The 21626-nt window shown below is 39.6% G+C and overlaps 1 protein-coding gene across 1 annotated transcript in view; it reads right to left on the minus strand.

Moving 5' to 3' along the window:
• Positions 1-21193, minus strand: part of tfpia (tissue factor pathway inhibitor a) — a 37632-nt gene extending 16439 nt beyond the window's left edge. Inside the window, exon 1 of the mRNA XM_020636580.3 lies at positions 21014-21193. Coding sequence (XP_020492236.1) covers positions 21014-21176 — 163 coding nt within the window. The 5' untranslated portion in view covers positions 21177-21193. The remainder of the gene's footprint in view (positions 1-21013) is intronic.
• Positions 21194-21626: the final 433 nt, after the last annotated feature.

A 21626-nucleotide genomic window follows, 5' to 3' on the forward strand; every position in this document is an offset into this window, starting at 1 on the left:
AGCTCTTCAAATGGAGCAGCTGTCTGTGGCCCAAAGCTTCAAAATATCACGGTCTTAGTACATCTCTAATATCAATAAGGCACATGCAGGGCTCAGTAGTCAAGTTTAGCTTTTAAAAATATTTATACATCCACTTAAACTAGGCTGTGTCGTCATGAGCCGGGGATCCGGCCGAAGATTTCTGCCTTTTAATAAGGCAGTTTTTTCTTACCACTGTAACTTTTGCTGCTTTGCTAAAGTGCTCATGATGGATAGACCGGGTCTTTGTAATATAACAATAAGTAAGGTCTTTTTTCCTGCTCTTTTGTAATGTTAAAAGACAAAGAGTAAGGTCTTTTACCTGCTTTTTGAACAGTGTCTCGAGATAACACTTGTTATGAGTTGACACAATACAAATAAAAATTGATTGATTGATTGATTGATTAAACTATGCAGTCACTTGGATTTATTTATTTTATTCTATATACTTTGTGAGGCACACTTCACATACATAGGCCAGAAACAAGCGGGAACCTCCGGTGTTGAAAAATGAAGCCAATGCAGAATGTCAAAATCCTGCAGTTCGTCGAGTGTCCTCTTGGGGTTACATTCACACCCGACTAGAGACATAGACAGAAGACACCCTATTCAAAAAAAAGCCTGCATAAATGAACATGTTTACAGCCTGGTACAAATGAGGCAATTAACAAGGCTACAGGTATAACTAAGCACCTGTAACTTTAATTTCATCATCTTCTCTAAAAAGTCAGTGATAACTGTTGTTTCACATCAAATCAAATGGCAGTATCCTGAATAAAACACACCACCCAAGACCTCAACTTCATATGAACTTCTGTGCTCTTACATCACCAGATTTTTATGACACATCAAAACTAGAAGCTAATATACGATTCAGAATTAACCCTGGAGGGGTACCAAGAGTCATATTTTGACATGCTGGGCCACTGACCAAGCTGTATTTGACATCCTGGGAGAGCCGGCTCAAACTGCACACTGTGTCTCGAAAATCAGAGAGTTTTTTTTTTAATAGTTTGCCCTGTAGTGGAGTCATGTTTGATGCATGGTTGTATAGTTATTTTTCTGCAGGACAAAGACAGTAGTCCCACCATTGTATACCACCGTGGACAAAGCATCAGCTTCACATAAAGACTCTTCACTGTCATTATCATTCACAAAAGCTGCCTTGGTGAAATCCAGGAAAGAGGTGACAAAAAAAAATCTTTGAGTTCTTCTTGCTACAGTTGCCAGTATTACATTACTGTCTCAGTGTGCTGCTGGGAAATGGCTTTCTCTGCCCCCATCCCTGCTGTCAGGGTCAGGTCTCTGTTGTGTCCGCCTGTGGCAGTGCAGTTACTTCAAAATCCACTGAGAAGAGAGGGGCTCTCTCTCTACCGGGATTTGCAGATGGCCAGAACACTGAGCGACAGTGTTTAAACATGTCTTCCTGCATGGCACTAGTAAATATTTAATACCATCGATTTCAATTCCATTCCAGCCATCAAATGTTTCAAGATTTTGACTTCACAGCACTTAGTGAAAAAGCACAGAAAAGGAGTTTAGAAGGGATGGCTTATCAATGTGATGAGATGACTGTTACTTCGGTCTTTTTTTAGCACTGTTAATGAATCTATGAAAAGCAGCGGTTGTCCATCAATCAATCCATCAACCACATGAGTTTTAATGGGTACATGATATATGGAAAAATCTCTTCCATTTGTGCTGACTTACCATAAAATACGGCGTATAAGATGCACTTTTAATACCTAATTTTTCATTCATTTTTCAAAATGTGCGCTGCGTCTTACAATATATACCGGTGTGACCATTGTACCAGTCTAAAACGCTGAGACTGCGCCATCATAGTTGCAAATTCAGCTGCCACCATCACTCCCTTTACTGGAGCTGACACAACACAAAACGGACTCCCATTCATTGTGTTTTGCAAATAAAGCTGGTGGAGAGAGAGATCTCAGTTAAAGACCAGCAGAGGTGGGCAGCGCGACTCTAAGCAAATTAGCGTCTTGTTGTAACCTCAACGTTATAGACTGAGCGGGTAGTTAGCACGATTACAAACTCTACATGGTGATAACAAATTGAACTAGCTACACATGCACAGAAACTGTACGTTGTGGACTTTGTGGACAGTTTAAACCTTTTTCCACCCTCTATTAGCCCTTCAAAAACAGATAGCTTCTTATATACCGGTGTGAATTACCTTCTGAATTACCAATTTTCATTATACCTAATGAGCTTTTGTGCACTAGGAAACACTATTTTGATAGCTTGTTGTTTTTTATCATTTGCTTGGAGGCAGTTCAATCATTATCTAATGCTATTTGTTTTTTTCTGGTGTGATTGGACATCATGTAAAACAAATGACTTGTCCCTTTCCAGTAAGGTTCAAAGTTCAGTAAAGCACATGTTCTGATGGGAACCACCCTGAACTGTTCTATCAGCACAGCAAACAGTTAACACTCCCAGTGCCAGGCGAGGTAATAAGGGCAGCAGCTCTCCATTACCTCGACCTCCTCCACACTCAGGGATTGGGGACACCAATCAAATACTCCCAATCTCCTTCCTTCCAGCCAATCTGTGCTTTTGCTATTGCATGTGGGAGGTAAGGTGAGGGCCGCAGGTCGTCCCTGCAGAGACTTGCGGTATTTTTATTTATGTTCTTCCTGCCGTGTCTGATAAGCAGAAGGAGATTGGGTTGTCTAGCAGGGGAGATATTACACAGCGACACAGTCAATCTGGGTCTGCAACTAGTAACCGACCCTCCAAACACACAAGCTCCTTTTGTTAAGCTTAATGAACAAAGTTCAGCGAGTAATATTGACAAGTTGAGATCTCTCTTTTCTTTGTTAATGGATGCCTGGAGCTACCATGGCAACAAACAGAGCCATCCCCCTTGTGGATAAAACATACAGACATGTTGTTCAGTTCTTTTATGTGGATCTTCTCAATAACACAGTTTAATAAGCCATAGCTGGGCCAACCTAGGAAAGAGAAGAAAAAAATGTTCTCTCTATTGATTTCTGCTTGTCTTTATTAAGACCGACCTCTTGTGTGTCCAATATCCCCACAAAGGCATTGTACTGAGGCAAGTCTGAAAGACACACAAAATCAGACAATAAAGGAGCCAAATTAAAGCATGGAAATGGACCTTGTAGAAATAATCAATGCCAACATGTACACCCTCAAAGAAATGTTGCACCCACACATTTTTAATTCTAAAGTACACTTTTAATAATGCATTCTCTTCTCCAGGAAAGGAGAGACGTTTAAGCTAAAACACTTTATTCCCAGTGAAGTTCTTCTGCATGAACCACAGCTTTTTCAAATAGTGAAAAGGGCATGAGGGAGTCGAGCATAATGAGGTTTGCAAACCAGAAATTACTCTTTGAAGTTAAAAATAAAATAGAGGTATGCATGACCTCTGCAATATCTCTGAACCCAAACCACCATGCTGAGTCAAAGCAAGCCAAATCTTAAGACCCGACAACAGCACTCCTGTATGTTGGTGAATGCAGGGTAAATAAATGTATTCCTACTCAGACAATGCATCAGTAAAAGCCCTGGAAGCAGATCAACAAATCAGCCAGCTCCCTTAAAATACGGGCTCTGCTGAATGGGGAAACAGGAGGCTACCTGCCAATGGAAATGTGACGCACCTAAAATCAGAGTATTGCTGACGGGCTCGGCTGTGGCAACTTTTGCACACAAACTCACACATTTGGATAAAGATCTGAGTTGCTCAACATGTGAACCGTGCCAAACCTCTCTGTAATTCCCGAGATGGGCAGGTTGAGTCAGACCGAGGCCCAGTCCTGGCACGTTTGTTGCACCAGAGGATAATCCCGTAGCTCCATTTCTAGGTATTTTAGTAAAAGGGAATTAAAAAGATAAATGTACAGCAGCCAGGGATCAGCAGAGAACAAAAAAAACAAACCTATTATGTAGGACTCAGGGAAAAACAAAACACCAAAGAGCGCACACTGTTATCAGATTGACAGATAAGCGTGATACAACGGCCAGAGAAAGTGAGACACATTCAGACAGAACCAGAGGAAAATAATAGAGAAATGCCAGAGTCTGACGGCTCAAAGTGCTCTTGTCATCTGCAGTCTGAACTTTACGACTTCAAACTCCATAAGAGAACATTCTTTTTTTGCTTTTTAAGGGTGTCCTTCTCTCCATTCCCCATGCTGTGTAAGTGAAAGGGAAAAACTGAGCACAAAACACTATGGAAAAAAAGTGCACGTTAGCAAAAATTAAATGCTGACGATGTTGAAGAAGTATAAAAAAAAAAGTAAATGAAAAGTAAACTCTGGTGTAAGATGCACTTTTACTTTTTAAGTTGGCTGCGTCTTAAATACTGCTGTGACATATATACAAGTATAAAAAGCTGAGATGTGCTGCCAAGGTAGAAACTTTTCCAACATTCATTGTGTATTGCAAGTGCCGTCATGGCTGCAGAAAACTTGCTTGGATACATAGCGACACAGACTATGCGGGGGTGCCACTTTGGAAAATATTTTCCTACCTCGTTAGCTCGTAAACATGTGTTTGAAGGAAATGGTGGCACTCTTTTGAGTAGCTAGCAGGACTGCAAACTCCACAGATGGTACTAGAAAGAGCTACACAGGCGAACAGAAACTGCACATTGTTAACTTTCCCAAAAGCGATGGGAATGATCACGCAGGAGGACAAGTTAAGCTCTTAAATTTAAATTTGATTTAATTTTAACATCACCAACATTTTAAACATCATTATTCAAAAATCCCAAATCAATGACATCATTGACATGTCAAGAAGTGAGACAATAGAAACATGGAAGTTTTTTTTTTCTTGATTAATCCAGAAGTGGTGTTCCGCTTGTATTTGCCAATACACTGAAATTGAATAACTCCAAGATAAAGGAGTATCCCTTAGTTATATATTAATAGTTAGGTTAGTCACCGCTACTGGAATTTCTTTAGTCACTTCACTAAATGGTTTATGAAACAAGGGGTACAAACTACACCAAATAAAAGTAAGCTGGGTTGCAAAACTTGTTAAGGACAGTTCGCGTGTCCCCGAGAGTGCATCGTCCATGTCAGAGTAGATAGTCCTGAAATGTAAGAAATGCTGTGCGTGTTTATCAGAGACGAGCCCTGAGCGGACCAAGGGCTGAGAGTGAGTCACAGCCTGTCCCAAGTTTAACAGCTGAACACGAGGCCACCCTTATTATATGAATTTGAGTGTTTGAGTGTGGGCTTGTTATTTCTGTGCACACTTTGAATCTGCTGCTTTATTAAATGTATTTGTATGAAGGACTCAAAAGGGTTATGATCTGTTTTGTAGAACACAGAAAGAACTCTAAATGGAACACACTATTTCTCTTTTCTCTTTCTTTATTCATGGACGAGTTGAAAAGACAAGGCTTTTATTGAATTCAAGGACGAGATATTTCTCTGTACAAAATCTTTAATTAAGAAAGTACAAGAAACTCCTGTGTTATTGAGTGACCTTCCTTTAAAATAGAGCTGGAATAAAAGTTATTTATAGCCTTAATGTTGCCCTGCTCACTAGTTTCCATCTGTTTGTGCACTAATGTGTGACTGTTTCTAGTCTTTACAAAAAGTGAAGGTCCAGTGAAGGAAAAACTAAAGCATCTATAAAACTGGATAGTGTCCCAACCTTATTACTTCAGATATTTAGTGGACACAGTCACCTGTCAAGAGTCCCAATACTGTGTCACTGTATATCATGTTAGAGGTTGGCAGGCCCACTCGGGAAGTCTGTCAGATCTTTCCTCTGCTCCAGAAATGATTAAGAGTGGTCAGGAGAGCAAGTACAGTATGTGACTGGAAAAAATGAACCGCGGCAAGAATGACCACCACTAGATTTCTCACATTCACTTTACTTAGAAACAATGTGATAAGGGGTGCCTGTGGACAAGGGGTTGGTCTGCACACCCCGTGTACAGAGGCTGAAGTCCTGGACTCGGGCTGCCTGGGTTTGAATCTGAATTGTCGCTTCTTTTCCCCGTGTCATTCCCCACTCTCTGTCTTACCGATTTCCGACTCCATCCCCCATTCTCTCTCTCTGGCGGAGGCACAAAAAACTATCTTCAAAAACCCAACAACAACAATGTGTTAAAAAATGTGTTTTCTTTTGTGTGTGTAGCAGAGACAAAGCATCAGAGAGAGTTCTCATGAGGGAGTGCTTGGTCTCGGTCTCAGATGTTTTTAGCCATGCAGGGCTGGAGTAGAGAGTAGGATCTTCCTGTGGTGAACCAGGTGAGGAAAGAGGAGGCGGGGAGCATGTCATACTTTGGCATCAAAAGAACAAAAGTAAACTGATCTCAGGAGATGGGTGAAACAAAAGCCTTCTGTCTATTTAACTTAACATCAGAAGATACACTAATATCCATTAGGGATGTGCCACACCACTAATGTCATGGTCGATTAAACAGCAATTTAAATTCAGACTAGTTCACTATAGTGAGAAAACAACATATATCACGAGTAGCCATTGTCATGATAAGCTGTGTTATCTCTTTAAACCGAGCGGCTTCAGAGCGTGAGCACGTGAGTGTTTATATGCCAGTTTAACCTGACCCATCTGCACCCTTCAGATACCATCCAGTCACTGTGCTGGTTTACATCTGGGACAGTAAAGCGGAGGCGAGTGGGACCATCAATCAAGTCTACGGCCCCGGTTAGTTGCAGGAGGCTGTTACAGTTTACACACAAGATTTACTGGCATTTCAGGCCTACACAATTATTCACAATCTGCTTAACCTACTAATAATTCTGCAGGTGACTAGGAAGGGTGACATGTTTTTATCGTTTAGTCGACGAATCCTGCATCCTTAATATTTATCTAAGGAAAATGAGCAACATGTTAAACAAGCAGAATTGAACTGCTTTGAGGACTAGCCTAATACTGTGCCATTTTAATGGCAGGAGAATACTGCATCATTGGGTTTGGCCAAGGTTTTTGTTGGACAATGACATCATCTTTTTCTGATACCTCAAGATAGGGATTCACCACCCATTCATCTGAGCCCACCATTTATACAAGACTATCAGATCCATTAGGGCAAAGTTGGCAGCAAGTACTTTTATTAATAAGCTACTGTGGGCATAAACATGAAAACTGCATCTGTTGGAAACTGTTCTAGGCGTTACCTATGCTAGGACCCTTGATGTTCTTGCATGTGCCCATCTATGTGCTCATGGACTCAGTGCAGGAATTTTGTGCAGGACATTTAAGTGAGTGCTTAACCTCCCTCAAAGCACCTTTTCCAACACCATGGATACAATAAATGCAGCATTCTCATTGCAGGGTACTTAACGAAGCGGCATTAGGGAGTAAGTGAGTAAGAACCCTCTCAAACCTAAGTCCCTCTACATTCACACACATTTTTTAGACTTGGGACGTTTGGTCTCTTTATGCGAGAGAGACAAATGTGAGGATCAGCTTAACAAGGATGACCCTGAATCCAGTACACCCTTAAATGCAGCTCATTAAGGCAAGTTAACGGGATAGACCTCATTCCTGTAGAATTATTGCAAACAAGGACAGCACTTCCTATAGCGCTGGAAGATGGCAGATCAAAGTGGGCTTCAAGCACTTGCCAAAGCACTTTCTCCAACAGATCAAAGAAATCCCCCTGAAACACTGAGCAACTGTGCCGGCTGGGGGAAATCTGTTGCCACTTCACAATAAGAGCAATGGGAGCTCATAGTGTCCGGAAACAGACTGGGGGTTACCCTGAAGACTGGGGTGGTTAGTGGATGTATTTGAGTTTGGGAAAAATCTAAGCCTGGTGTTGTATAGCTCAGTACATAAATCATGAAACAAACTATGCCATGACCAGTGGTTTGATTGCTGCTGGAGCCAGCAAAATGGAAAAAAAAACTTTGCACTTGTTGTACAGTTCCATTAATGATAACCAGCTTGTACCATAAAATGAGCTTTCAGGTCTTAAACTCAAGCCATTACTGACTGTGTTTCTGTTGTTGTTTTGTAGCACTGCAGAGAAACCTTCTTAATTATATAAAAGGCTTGTGAGACCAATGCATTTTTAATCAGCTCCTGCATGTTGGTATGGCAGGTGGTGAGGTGGAGCGATGCAATGAGCGAGTTAATTGTGGCTCCACAACTCGATAGCTTTTGTAGACCTATTTGTCCTTGCTAAAATTGATTAAACATTTGTCTCAACTTTCTCTTTCCAACACATACCGCTGAAGCTTTTCTCACTTTGCTCCTTCAAACAGGAGGCTCTGGATGTTTGAACAAAAATAAATCTAATTTTCAGTCTGCCTTTTCATGGCTTCGACTCGCCTTCCCAGCGGCTGCAAACTTGAGTAGCTGCTTTCATCAACTGACTTTATTTCTGCTCAGTGAAGGAAATCTCCACACTCTCCCCTTATGATGGCATTATCTTTTCCTGGCAATATCTAAGTTGAGCCCCTACCTGTTTCCCATCCGGTCTGGATAACAAAACAACAGTGGGAACCTGCAATCCCTCTCGCTTCAGTGATTCTGCCAAATCCGGCTCTGACATTTGCAAAGTCCGGGAGCTGGTGAACCGAACAATCCTACTCAGTGCCAATTAAAGTTTGTCTCGACTGCTTCTCAGACAATCGATTAGACGAAACTCGTTTCCAGGCTGCACGTTAATGGCAGTGTGTATCAGACTAGCTAAGCTGCAGGTTGGCGACACGTATCCTAAAAACCAGCCATGCCTTCACAAGAAATCAAGCATGCATCTGTAGTAGCAAAATGTTTAAGCCCTATGATTCGTCGAAAGATGGCGATTTGTCAGCCCAGAAGGAGCATATGGCAAGCAATGATGTGGGCATAAGTTTGCCATAAGTTGCACAAGCCTGAAGGGGGAGAAAGTACCAAGGCACCATCTGCCAATTTGGGAAGATCCCAATTACAAAACACTCAGTGAATTATTCATCACGTCACATGCAATAACAGTGCAATGATTCACAAGAGTAGAGGTGTTCAAACCACTAATAGAAAATGTTCAAGGGTGGAAAAAAAGGCTTTGAATACAAAGAGTGTAAGTATATTGCAATGTGATTAAATTAATATTTCAGCAGCTGCCTGAAGTGCAACAAGGGCTCTGAACAACTGTGATTTTAATTAAGAAATTCCAGTGTTGCATGCAATCTAACTACATGATTTCAATTCCTACACACTACGGGAAAGTAACAATTTGTGAGCAGCTGCTTGTTTGTAAGTTGAAGCAATGAAGCAGGAACGTCTTTTAAACCCCAAGATTCAAATCATATGTATCAAGGAATGTGTTCTGTCAGCACAGTAGTGTCTTTTTAAAGCAGCTTTACAATTCAGTTGTTAATATAATTAGTGTCACATTTAGAAATGTAGGCCAGCAGAATATGTTAAACAAATCCTGGTCCCACAAAACAAAGAACTATTTTAAACGGCACAAACGAGAGCGATGAGGAATAGATGAAACAGTCGAGAGAAAAGCCCCAATGGGATTCAGTCCCTGGCCAGCCAGGCTGACAGACTTTTTAAGGACTATACTTTCAACACTTCAGGCAGTAAAATCTTTGACAGTTTCTAAAATATTGTACTCTGGTTTTCTTACAGGGTCTATGAAGCCTTCCAGTAATATCTGCTTCTTGATCATTTGGGATATTTCTCCATATACAGGGGGGTTAGGCTACTGGCTTCTGTTCAGGTTTCTTAGCCCTGCTTACCTATATGTCCCAAATCCTTCAAACTGTAAGACTTTAGTCACATAAAACTCCTTGTAAATTTTAATTGCGGAATTTAAAGCTTTCAAAGAAGGGATGTCAAGGAAATGCCCCTTTCTGATCTCCAGTTAACCTTAAAGCATTGCAGGCGGCTCACCTCCATGTACCACTGTGTCATTAGGAGCGATACCACAACGACCATGCCCTCTGTAACTCCCTAAGAGATCAGGGATCAGATGCAGAGGTGAAAGCACATTTGTCAAGATGTGTATGCAAACTCAGCAAATTAGTTTGCTATGTGGCAACTAAATCACTTGCAGCTGTTACAAAAACCTGTTACAAATGTATTTAAAGGAAGTTGCTACCTTTGTACTCTGAAATGTAAAAGTATTCTCTATTATTCTAATTATGACAATAATTGGACTATTGAGCTCAAGTTACTCCAAAAGTTAAATATATATTGTAAAAAAAAATCCAACACTATAAATTAGTATACAAGCCTTAAAGATACAAATATCCACACACTAAACAATCTCAATTAAGTCCACTCATTCAAAACACAAGTTTGTTGTTACATTTTGACCACAAGAGAACATCACCACTACCTCACAAACACAGTAAATATGTGTGTATTCAGTTATGTAGTATCATATGTAAAAATGTGTATATATTTAAATGTTCACTTCTCTATTTTGATGATTTCACAACACCTTTTCCAGGTGTTGTGTAACCATTGAGTATTTGTGTTTATTGATCATGATCCCAATATCAATCAAAATAATCCTGATTTAAAAAAAAAAAATGCTTAATCAAGCAGCCCCAACTTATCCTCTAGCCTTTAGATGTTAATCAGAAAAAATATCACACAAGAGGGAGTGATGTTGTTCTGAATATCAGCCCTGCTGTGATTCAGTGCTGATATTCAGTATAACATCCCTCCCTCTTGTGTGATATTAAAGCAATACCACAGAGCAGTATGAGTGTAGTATGAACCTTTACTTGTATGTTAAAAGAAAATAATTGTCTTATGTGATCCTGAGGTATGAAATCAATTAATAAATAAAAAAACTCTTTCAACTGTGAATGTCAATTAACAGTAGCCAGAACTCCTGGATAAGGAGGAGGGATTGCCTTTTATCCAATCAGATGGCTTGGTTTGAACTAACTCGCATACATTATTAACACTGCACAAACACAGTAAAGAAGTCAGTTTCAAAGAGCTGTTCAGGGTAAAAAAAAGAAAAAAAAGAAAAACTGAAGATATAATCCCAAAACAAATGCTTGCCGTCTCATTTTCCCTGGAGCCAAAACAAACTTATAAGCAGTACTTGAAATGCAGGCAAACAACACAAAATACAGTGATTGTTGACTTAATAAGATTGTGGGACAGCAACACAAAGAGAGGTGTGCCATAAAGGCTATTATGCTCCCAGTGAGACACATCCGCAGATCTTTTCTACCCGAGGTTTTAAGTTTTTCATCAAGATTCATTGAAACAGGAATTTCAAAGCATATATTTTGCAGCCTTTGCAATATGGACTGCAATGCTTGGATATTGGGTTATCACATATTGCAACATCTTGAATTTGATGAAGGCTCTCTCACTATCTACACTATCACACCACTGTGATGAGTGTGAGCAGTGTTTCCAGAGAACTCTGTTTTCCCCCGAGTAGTCATTATTTGCTTTCAGAAAATACGCCAAAGACTACACTTTTGCAAGTCAATAACTCCCACAGGATGAGACCATGCCACTGGCTTTTGAAATACCTAATATGCTTTTACCATGTGGACAAATGTTACTTGTTGTATTGCACAGTGCAGGGTGGCAGTTTGCTATTCTGTGCAGCCTGAGAGGCCAAGATATTCTTTAAAAGACATCATCAATACCTCGCATACAATAAAGCCATCAATTGTCAAGCATTGAATGGACCCTCAAGGACTCTACAGGCTGCAGACATGGATGTTAGTGTCTTATCCTCCTCCCCCGTGCTGTGGATGTGATTACACTGCTGAATCAATGAGATACAGAGAGAATGCAAGAGCAAGTGGCTCATTTCCCGTCTGTGCAAATGTCATCCTCTGCCGATTGTGCTATAGATGCACTCTTGATTAGATGAGCAGATCAATACAGCGGTCCTTTTCTGCAATGCAGGCTATCTTTCAAACAATATAAATGAGAAAAAGTGTGTGTTCCTTTCACTCTCAATCGGTGAGGTTTGGTAAGAGTGAATGTTGAGCTTGAGAGTGGGCTTTCATGCGTCTGCTGCTGCTTGGATCACAGCTGAGCGGCACATTATTATTACAGATTAAAAAAAAAGGACTTACCATGTGCTCTGACAGTACAAGATGTGAATTTTATTGGTGGTGCGATTGCTTGAAACTTCAGTGGAAGGATGATAATTTGCCAGAGGTGCCGCAAATTGACGGGGAGACGCGTGAGTGCGAGTTGAAAAATGTTTCAACAAAAGTATAGAGTTTGCAGAGCTGCTAGAAACGTATCAATCTGCTTCGAAGCTGAGATGAAGGCGAAAGGAAAACAGTAAAGTTCATATAAGTTCAAAGTTGGGTCAGACTAATGGAGAGTGAAAAAAAACAGCAAGATGCATTCTCACAAAAATGGTCGTTAATGTCCGTTTCAAGCTAGCTGACAGCTGGTTGTACTGGTTGTTAACAAGACATGGCTGGTATTTGACATGCTGTCTGCCGCAACACATGTTGACCACATGTAGTGGCAACTTTGTAAGCTGTACTTACATAACTTTCAGCTAGGTGCTCAAATTAGGTAGGCAGGTAGGCCTGTGCTTTATTCATGTCTAGCATCTTGAGCACATTTTCTGAAAAGTGGAGCAGTCAAAAGATGGAGAGGGTGGACTTTTCTCATAGTTGGGTGGTTTGTAGACAGATTAGGGACACATATCAGAGTTAGAAAAACATGGTAAAGTGTATTTTGTGTATTTAAAGATTGTGCACAGGAAATGAGTGGTGCAATATGTCTTTTTTGTGACTTGCATTGAACCTGAACCCACTCATAAATCATAGAGCTGAAAGTAAACAAAAAATGATAAAAATCAATTATCAAAGCATCTGCAGCCCGTATAGAAGTTGTCTCATTCAGTTACGCATTATGTTAAATCAACCTCAACGTGTTGGGTTTCATACACCAGCCCGAGGCCTTTATGCGTCACTTTCAGCAAATCAACTCATTCTGGAGCACAGAATTGCAGAAATCCCAACGTCAAGGTCAATCAACAGCAAGCTGTTAAAAACAAGAAGCCATCCACTCCCACCTCTTCTGAACTGGCACGAAGCTTAAGACAAAATGATCACTCTTTCATCACACTTTCTTTGAGCGCTCCTTCAACAAGTTCAGACTTAGTTCACCTCTTTCTTTTCTTCCCTAAACCTTTTGTTCACTACGCTGACAGTAGCTGCCACTGTTGAGTGCAAAGCTTACAATTAGTCTGCACACCCTCTTCTGACGGGAGGTAGGTGATTTCTGCTGGATGAAATCAAGAATTATTCCGCTCAATTTCATCAGCAATCCTTCATTTTTTTTGTTTTTTTCCTAAGCTTAAATATACATATAAAATGATAACATAAGCAAAGAAACCTTTCTTTATTTATTCCTTTATTTTTATTTTAAGCATATAAACATCACTCATTTCCAAGTGACTCACAGTTATCTTCAACAAGTTCAGTATCCTGTACGAAACATCACTTCCTGAACTCTCCTCCTTAAATGAACCTTACAATTATCACAAGTGTGACTCAAACAGGAAAAACTAACATAGCCTTATCCATCTGCAGACGGACGGTTGAATTTCCCAGGCTCAGAAAAGATATCAGTATCTTTTCTCAGTTACTAAGGAAAGTATAACACAAGACTGTATCCCTAATTAGTTTCCTTGTCATATCATTCAACTCTGTACAAAATGTGAAATATTTATACAATTATGTGGTGTCACAGAGAGATTAGAGTTTCCTGTAAACACACTAACAATGTTTCATTAGCTGCAGACTCCCATGTCCAAACACTGTCCATTAAGATACAACACACTGTGCATGCAGGGACATCTGTGCTCAACACTTTGGTCTGTTTGTGCTGCTGGAATAATGAAGCAATATAACTAAAAAAAACAGACAGTATATAAGTCACACAGGCTCCACAGGATACAATGCACCCAACAAAACACAACCAACAGTTCAAGTTCATTAAAATGTGAAACTTTATAATAGTGCTTTCATCCACCCAAACCGTAATATCAGTAGTATCAGTAATATCAGTATCAGTGTAATATTAGACAAAAGTGCAAATCTTCCCAACTAAAACATGAAAAAAAAGAACCAAAGTCTACAGCAAAAAAATAGAAAAAAATGTGTTGCCAGTATAACACAAATCACTTTAGGAAATCTTCATTGCTCAATGAGTCGATGGAAATAAGAAGAAACTCCATTAACACACTTTGGCTTGTTTTTACCGTCTGTTTGGCCTTTCTGTAATGTTACTAACCAAGCCATCCTTTTTTCAAAAAGATAGACTTGTGGGTACCACACATGCATCTGACAAAGACTGACATGGATTTGTAAAAAGAATAAAGTCTCTTCTCTGTGTGAGAAAGTGTATATTAAGAGTTAGAACTCTTGACTTCAGGTACCAATGACATCTTTTGTACCACACAACATTCAGCTGCTCAACCAGTTCTGATCTTAAGTTCAGTGCACTTTACTGAACTAGCTACTTGAAATCCCATCATGTGACGCTTTAAACTATTTTTTTGTTATGTGCTGTCCTGTATGGTTTCGACATCTTTTGTCACTTATATTGTGGTTTTTTTTTACGCTTTCGATGCAAGGCAAATTCCCCTATGGGCAATAAAGGGTTCATTGATTCAAATCTAATTCTTGTTTTTTTTCAAACCTGTAGGTTTCTAATTGGGACCAGAGGATTTCATTCTCAAGAGAGACCTGGTCAAGATTACAGCAATAAAACCAACATCAAGTAACAGACAGGCAGTATAATCAACACACTGACATACAAGGAAAAGAAAGTAGATCTTGACATTTTCTCGACCGTGTGGAGGCCTCGTTCCGCAATGTGAACCAAAGGGTCAATCCAGGGGTATTTGCCACATATCTCATAATTAACAAAAGTTTTTTCAATCAACTACTTTCAAGTATGAATTATTAATAAAAAAAAGTGCCAGACACTGTCAAAAAATGGCAATGTATAATCAAAAGTGTTTCCTCAATAGTCCAATGGCCAGAAACCCAAAGATATCAAATTAACAATGATAAGAGACATTTATAACGACTGTCTTAAAGGTTATATCCCTCCATAAACCTTATCAGTTTGTGATAAGCCGGTGTCTCTTTCTCTCTACCAAAAAATAAGCTGTGATCATCACCAGCAAGGAGGTATTAAAAAAACTGATGAAGGCCCAACATAATAATGAAAATGAGGCAGCCAAAAAAAATGTAACTTACCGCTCACGTCAGAGCTACCAAAAAGTTTTCTCATGAAGAGAACATTTGATTAGTGAGCAGGGTAGGAGCTTTAACAATGCACAAGTTTCTTCAAACATCTGCCAAACACAACTTTCCATTAGATTCTTGTAGTCTTTTGGCATGCTGCTAAAGCAAACAAATGTCAATGCAGAGTTCCTATTTTAGGAGATGTTACTTCCAATGAATGTGACAGTAATTTAAGCTAGGGATGAAAATGCAAAATGTTTTTTTTTCTGACATTTTAGATGTAGAAAAATAACAATTCGGTGTACAGCCACATTATTCCAACAGTACCATCAAATGTGAACATATTAGCCGATGGCCTGCTGTGCTATCTTCTTCTACTAGTGAGCAAATAAGATAGCACAAAGATTTCTCGGTTGTCTGTATTGGAAACAAGTTTGCTCTTGAACTGCCTTGATTTCTGTGGCTACACTGCTCTAGCAGCACGAAAAACGCTAACTCAACCATCATATCAAGTTAGAGTCAAAATGAACTGGGGAAGAATCCTTTTTCTTTAAGTTTAGAGCCAGGGATGTTTCCTTTGGCGGAAGTGCACAAGACACACATATTAACCTATATGGCTCATGCTCCTACGTACACATTTGTCATCTCAAGTGCTGTGTCGACCTCGATTGGACAGGCGTTTACTCACACTAGGCGGATAGCTTCACCATACTGCTACGTAATCATCTCCTTATCTTGAACTGTAGTGATTCAGAGGTTCAACAAGATCAATTTCCCCAGAGAAAAGTCTTTGGGTTGAGCATCTTTGTTCTACATTATAATACTGTTAACATGTGGAAAGTGCGTGTCACCGTCTATTGTTTATTCTGTATTGTTCAGAAAATAGCTGGGAGTTCACTGGCTAAATTAGCAGGCTTCATATTCCTGTCTTTGTTTCAGCACTCACGCCCCAAAAAACATTACAACCCTAAAGCAGCACTCCCTCTGTCACGTTATGTACGACGGTGACTCTTGTTTCATACTCGGTGGCAGATGATTCAGCTTGGACTTTTGAACTCTGGAGCACTCTATAATTGTTTAAGTCGCACGAAATCCCAAGTTGTTCACAGTCACTCACATTACATAATGAGAAGGAGAGTCATAATGAGTTCATGGATCCCACTCAGCTGGGGGGCATCCTTACTCAGTACAGTGTCAGCGCACTTATTCTATATCAGCTACATCAGTGGAGCAACCATTGTACTTTCCCTGTAATTAAATGAGACAGTGGGCAGAAAAGACAGTGACAAAAACACAAGATAACGAGACAAGACGCCCATTAGCTACAGGCGTGCTGTGTTGGAAGCAAGCTGGGGATGTCAATACAAGGCCACATGCAACTATGGGATTCAATGAAGTTCTGCTTTTTTATTTCAAAACAGTGTCACATGTTGAGCTTCTAAGTAACGTGCAAGGCTGTAATGATGAGAAAGACGACGACTGAAGAGCCACTTTGAAGGCCCTAATTTGTGGCCACATTTGAAGCTTTGTTGAAGTGAAGATTATGTGTTTCTTGTTGCTTATATGACTCACAGAAACAACTCGTGTTCATCGCTCACAATTTTTATTTAATCCATGCAGTCTACGATCAGAGCCAGAACTAGCAGGATTCTTTAACACGTGTCTGAGAGAATGATAAACAAGAGTGAAGACAGAGACATATGACTACCCAGATTTTGAAAGTTATTATTTTGCTGTAAATGTCATTTATTTTTTTGCAATACATACAGAACCTTAAATGTGCATAGCATCACATGCTGGTCACATGCATAGCGTTACTTACATAGTGTCACATATGTAACGTCATTTACGTAGCATCACGTACTTAGCATCACGTACTTAGCATCACATATGTACTTGGCATATGTGTCAAATGTGCAGCATTATCTGCTTAGCTTCACAACATAGCATCACATATATAGTGACACAAGTAGACTACCCCACATGCTTAGCGTCAGGGATGTAGCATCAGATTCAGACAACTTCAAACGGGGAACTCTGTTTACAGCCTACCAATTTATCTAATAAAAAGAAAAGAACACAAACAAACAGCAGTATTCACACACTCTAGTGACAACAGATGTACATTTACTGTGCACTTCCTTCTTTTATAGTTCCTTTAGTATAACTTTTTTTAACTAACACAATCTTTCTTTTCTGGTGCCTTAAAGTGCAGCCTTGTTTTCTTTGTTTACGGCACAGAAATGCAGCTTGTTTGAAGAAAAGATCATGGTTTGACCTTAAATAATGTGCCATTGATTATTCCTTGTTTGGTGTGAGAAAGAGAGATTTCTGGTGGAGGCCCTGAAGAAATAATTAGTGCTGACTCTCATGAAAAAAGGCTTTCCTGATACAGCCATGAAATATACTTCCAACTACTGACTACTTCAAGAACGGCAAAAACACTTGGTAGGAATTACATCATTAACGAAACATTGTTACATAGTTAGATCATTAATTATCTGTATTATTATGCTTGTGTTGCCTCAAGCAAAAGCTGCTACTTTTGCTGCAGTGAAACTTCTTCAAGTTGAGATTCATGTTTAGACCGAACAGACATTATCATTAAAAAACCAAAGGCCTCCATAGCGGTGCAGAAAACTTTAGGAAACATCTAATTACGAAGGAAGGGAAGTGTCTACACCTTCCATTTAGAGGTGTATTGATCTAATGGACTCAAATGGTTTTTAGTGACAGTTTAGGAGAATACTATTCTTAAGTCTTCTCTTCATTGCAACTGCTAATTAAGATGGCACACGCTCCACACTCTCCTCTCTATCTATGGCCCGAGGCTCCCTAATAAAAGGACCACTTCAAACAGCAAGTGAGCATCTAATTAAATTTCTCCGCAAATTAATGAGACACAATGTTTACGCCTCTGCGACACGATTAGTGAAGCTAGCAAGGCCGTGTAATACTGATACTGGTGCTAGGTTTCACAGAGGCTTAGGGAGTCCCTTATTGTTTTCCTTCTCACCCATACCTAAACGAAATGCAAATGCTAAGATCTAATGTTCTTTTGTGGATAAAAACCAATTGAAAGGCCGCTGTGGAGTAGCTTAAATTGCCTCTTTGTATTTACCCATGGATTGTCTGGAAGCATCTTTGACGGATCCACAGTTTAATTTCCAAATAGTAATGTGGTTTTGAAAACTGCCTGGAGGCTTGATTATTGTACAAGAGCATTAAAATACTCAGCATATTTGTCCTCATTTTCTTTTAAGGTTTAAAGGCTAAATGTGTTTTGCAAATGTGAAGCATCAATACATGTGAGAAAATGGCTTATTGTGAACCTGAGCATCTTAAATGCAAACTTTGTTAACTGTTTAGTTAAAAGGAAAATATACGAAATCTTGAAAAATAAATGCTGAAGCAGATTAAAATTCTACAATTCTACAATTCACTTAGCAGATGCTTTTATACAAAGCGACGTACATCAGAGAGTAAGTACAACACAAGCAAGGACCTAGAAAAAAAAAGGGAACAATGTCAGTAAGAGCAAACGATCAGCTTTGAGTCCGATTGGACACACAGGTGCTGACAGGCATTGCACAGAGGCAAAGCACAACATTCACGGCAGTTCTTGAGAGCTCTAATCAGTATAGAAACCATCTTATAAGTCATCGTTATCAAACAAAAACCATCGTCACAACCATCATCATCATCAATGATATCGAGACCATCATCATTAAGTTAGTAGGTATTCATGAAAGAGCTGGGTCTATTGTTTTTTTTTTAAAGGTGCAGAGGGACTCGAATGGAGTTTGGAAAGTTTGGAAAATAAAGTATATTATAACTTACAATAACTTAACGTGTGATGCGTCCTCTTACAACCCAATGCACTGCAATATTAAAATGATTTCAAGGGTCTATAAAAGAAACACTTTCAAACTACTCTTACTGCTGCTCTTTTGCAGTTTCATCTAAGGATGAGAGCATTATGTCAAGATTTAATTTCTGATGAAAACAAAACTGCAGCGAAATAATTAGGCAATTAAAGTTCTACTGATATCGTCAGTCACACTCCGCTGCATGCTTACAAAACGTGAGGAAGTTCAAGAAGAGTCTCTCGCTGGTAACTTAAGATGACCATTCCTGGCAGCTTCCAAAGCCTAATGTTACTGGGTTGGGGGTTTTATATGATATCAAATCGTCTGATGATAAAGAGATGGTCTTTTCTCTACATCGCTCGGCCACAGGCACACCCAGTGCTCAGTGACATAGCATTAATGTTTTAAACATCAGGTAAGATAGTCTCTAAAAAGCATGCACACATATCAATCATAGGTCAAAAACCTTGTTAAATTTGGCTGATTTAATAAAGCAAAAATGTGTGAATGTGAAACCAAAAGTAACCTTGAAGTAACCTACCCCATGTACTTTCCTAACGAAAGACACACAGTCTTCTGTAACCTAACCAAATATAGCCTTTGAAGATAACAATAAGCAAGATAACAGATACTTCCATGTTGCATATAAGTGTCCGTCTCTGAACCATTTGCACAGCATATACAGCAGCTTGGGCTAATACACCTCTCATACACCTGCCAAGAACTGGCTGTGAATGAAGGACTAATATCTGTCAAGGTCAGAAGTGTCCAATATCCTTAAAGTAAAAGCCTATAGAAATGGGAGATTTATTATGCTGTGGGCCATACCCAACAAGACTTGTGTACATAGGGCTAGTCACATATTGAACACCGTACAGACTAGACAATGGCTTTCTCAGACAAATACAGTCATATATGGTTGTCCCAGCTGAAATGTCAGGAAAGTATGAAACACATAGATAACACTCTGGCAACATAAAGTTTCCAGCTTTTGTACAAACTTTGCTCACAGACTCTAAATGTTCCACCAATGAGGGGAAATGATGCATAGAAGCGGCTGTATGTCTCCTAAAGATAAGAGAAGGCTGACATTGACATTAAATGTTTTAGTTCATCACTGAACCTCTCAACTGCCTTCAGCCAATATCTGACCTGACACACTTAGGTTGATCTTGCTGGACTTCCCTCTGAACTGTGGAGCTTTCATTAGTGAAGTCAAACCAACTCTTCCTTTGCTCTCAGGATATGAGGAGTAAAAGAGCACTAATACAGTCTCTCCCCAGAAACTGCCTCTTCTAAGACCTTTCTCAGCTTGCTGACTATCTGACATCCAATCCCCACAGCCTCATTACCGCCCAAGAGAAGCGGTTGCGACATGACAGGACTGGAGGAGGTGCCAGGCGGTTCAGGTGTGGGTCTTGGCCCGTGTGAGAACTACTGTTGGTTTGGACTTTGGCCCAGCCTGACGCCACACACTCTGTTCACTAATAAAGGATTTAAACAGGATTCCAACACAACAAAACAAACGCAGTGTTTCGTAAACTGCGGTGTTATTACAGAGCTCTATACATTAGATCGTGTTTTTTGAACAAAAATGCAATACCTAATGTCTGTATAGTCTAAAAAGAGTCCCTCCAAAGCGCAAATGTTACGCGTCCAAACTAATTTTACACAATGTTAAATCAAAGCAATAATAACAGCAAAAAAAGTAAATATCATATGAATAACACATCTAACATAACACTTTATAGAGATGACGCATACGTCCAAATTATAACAATCAAGAGGCAGAATATAAAAAGAGATATAATTTGTTTCAACTTTACGCACGAATTCCGTGATGAAAACTTTTCCCCCTTCTCAACGGAAAAGCGAGCTTTGAGGACGAGTGAACTCTGTAAAAATAAAACAACACATGTCGAACTTTTTCAATCATCTTACCTGCCCTATGTTGTCTGCAAGACCCAAAACGGGCGAAACAGGAGAGAGAAACTGCGCACAAAATCCACCACTTGTTGAAGAGAGCCATGCTGCTGCTGCTGCTGCTGCTTAACGGGGGGCTGGTCCGCGCTGTGTGTGTGTAAAGTTTAGAGGGAAACTTCATAAAGTTGAAGAGCTGAAGTGTGTAGGAGTGTGTGTGAGTGTGTGCGTGGGTACGTACTTCCGTTTTTGATAACACTATGACAGTCTGCCGGCGCAATGAAATTGAAATTCCTTAACATTTCCTGGAGGGACCTTTTAATCAACGATAAAAAATAATCTTTCCCTTGACTCATTAAGTTTTCCAAGGAATTACACTGAAACAGAAAGACCATGTTTTTTTTTAAATGTATTATCTTACTGGTCGGTTTCATTTTCTTATCCCCTTTTACATGGAATAAGTAACCTATTTCTTTTTTATTTTATTTTTATAACGGGATTGTAGACAAAAAGGTTCAACCGCATCCCAGCAGAAAACTTGAACCTGCTGTTAGCTTTTTATTTCAGCCCCTTCAATGACACTTTAATCTGCAGCAATTCATCTCACAGTGATGAGAAATGTTCTTGTGGAGCC

Source organism: Labrus bergylta, chromosome 13 (assembly GCF_963930695.1).
Source record: "Labrus bergylta chromosome 13, fLabBer1.1, whole genome shotgun sequence".
Taxonomy (NCBI): Eukaryota; Metazoa; Chordata; class Actinopteri; order Labriformes; family Labridae; genus Labrus; species Labrus bergylta.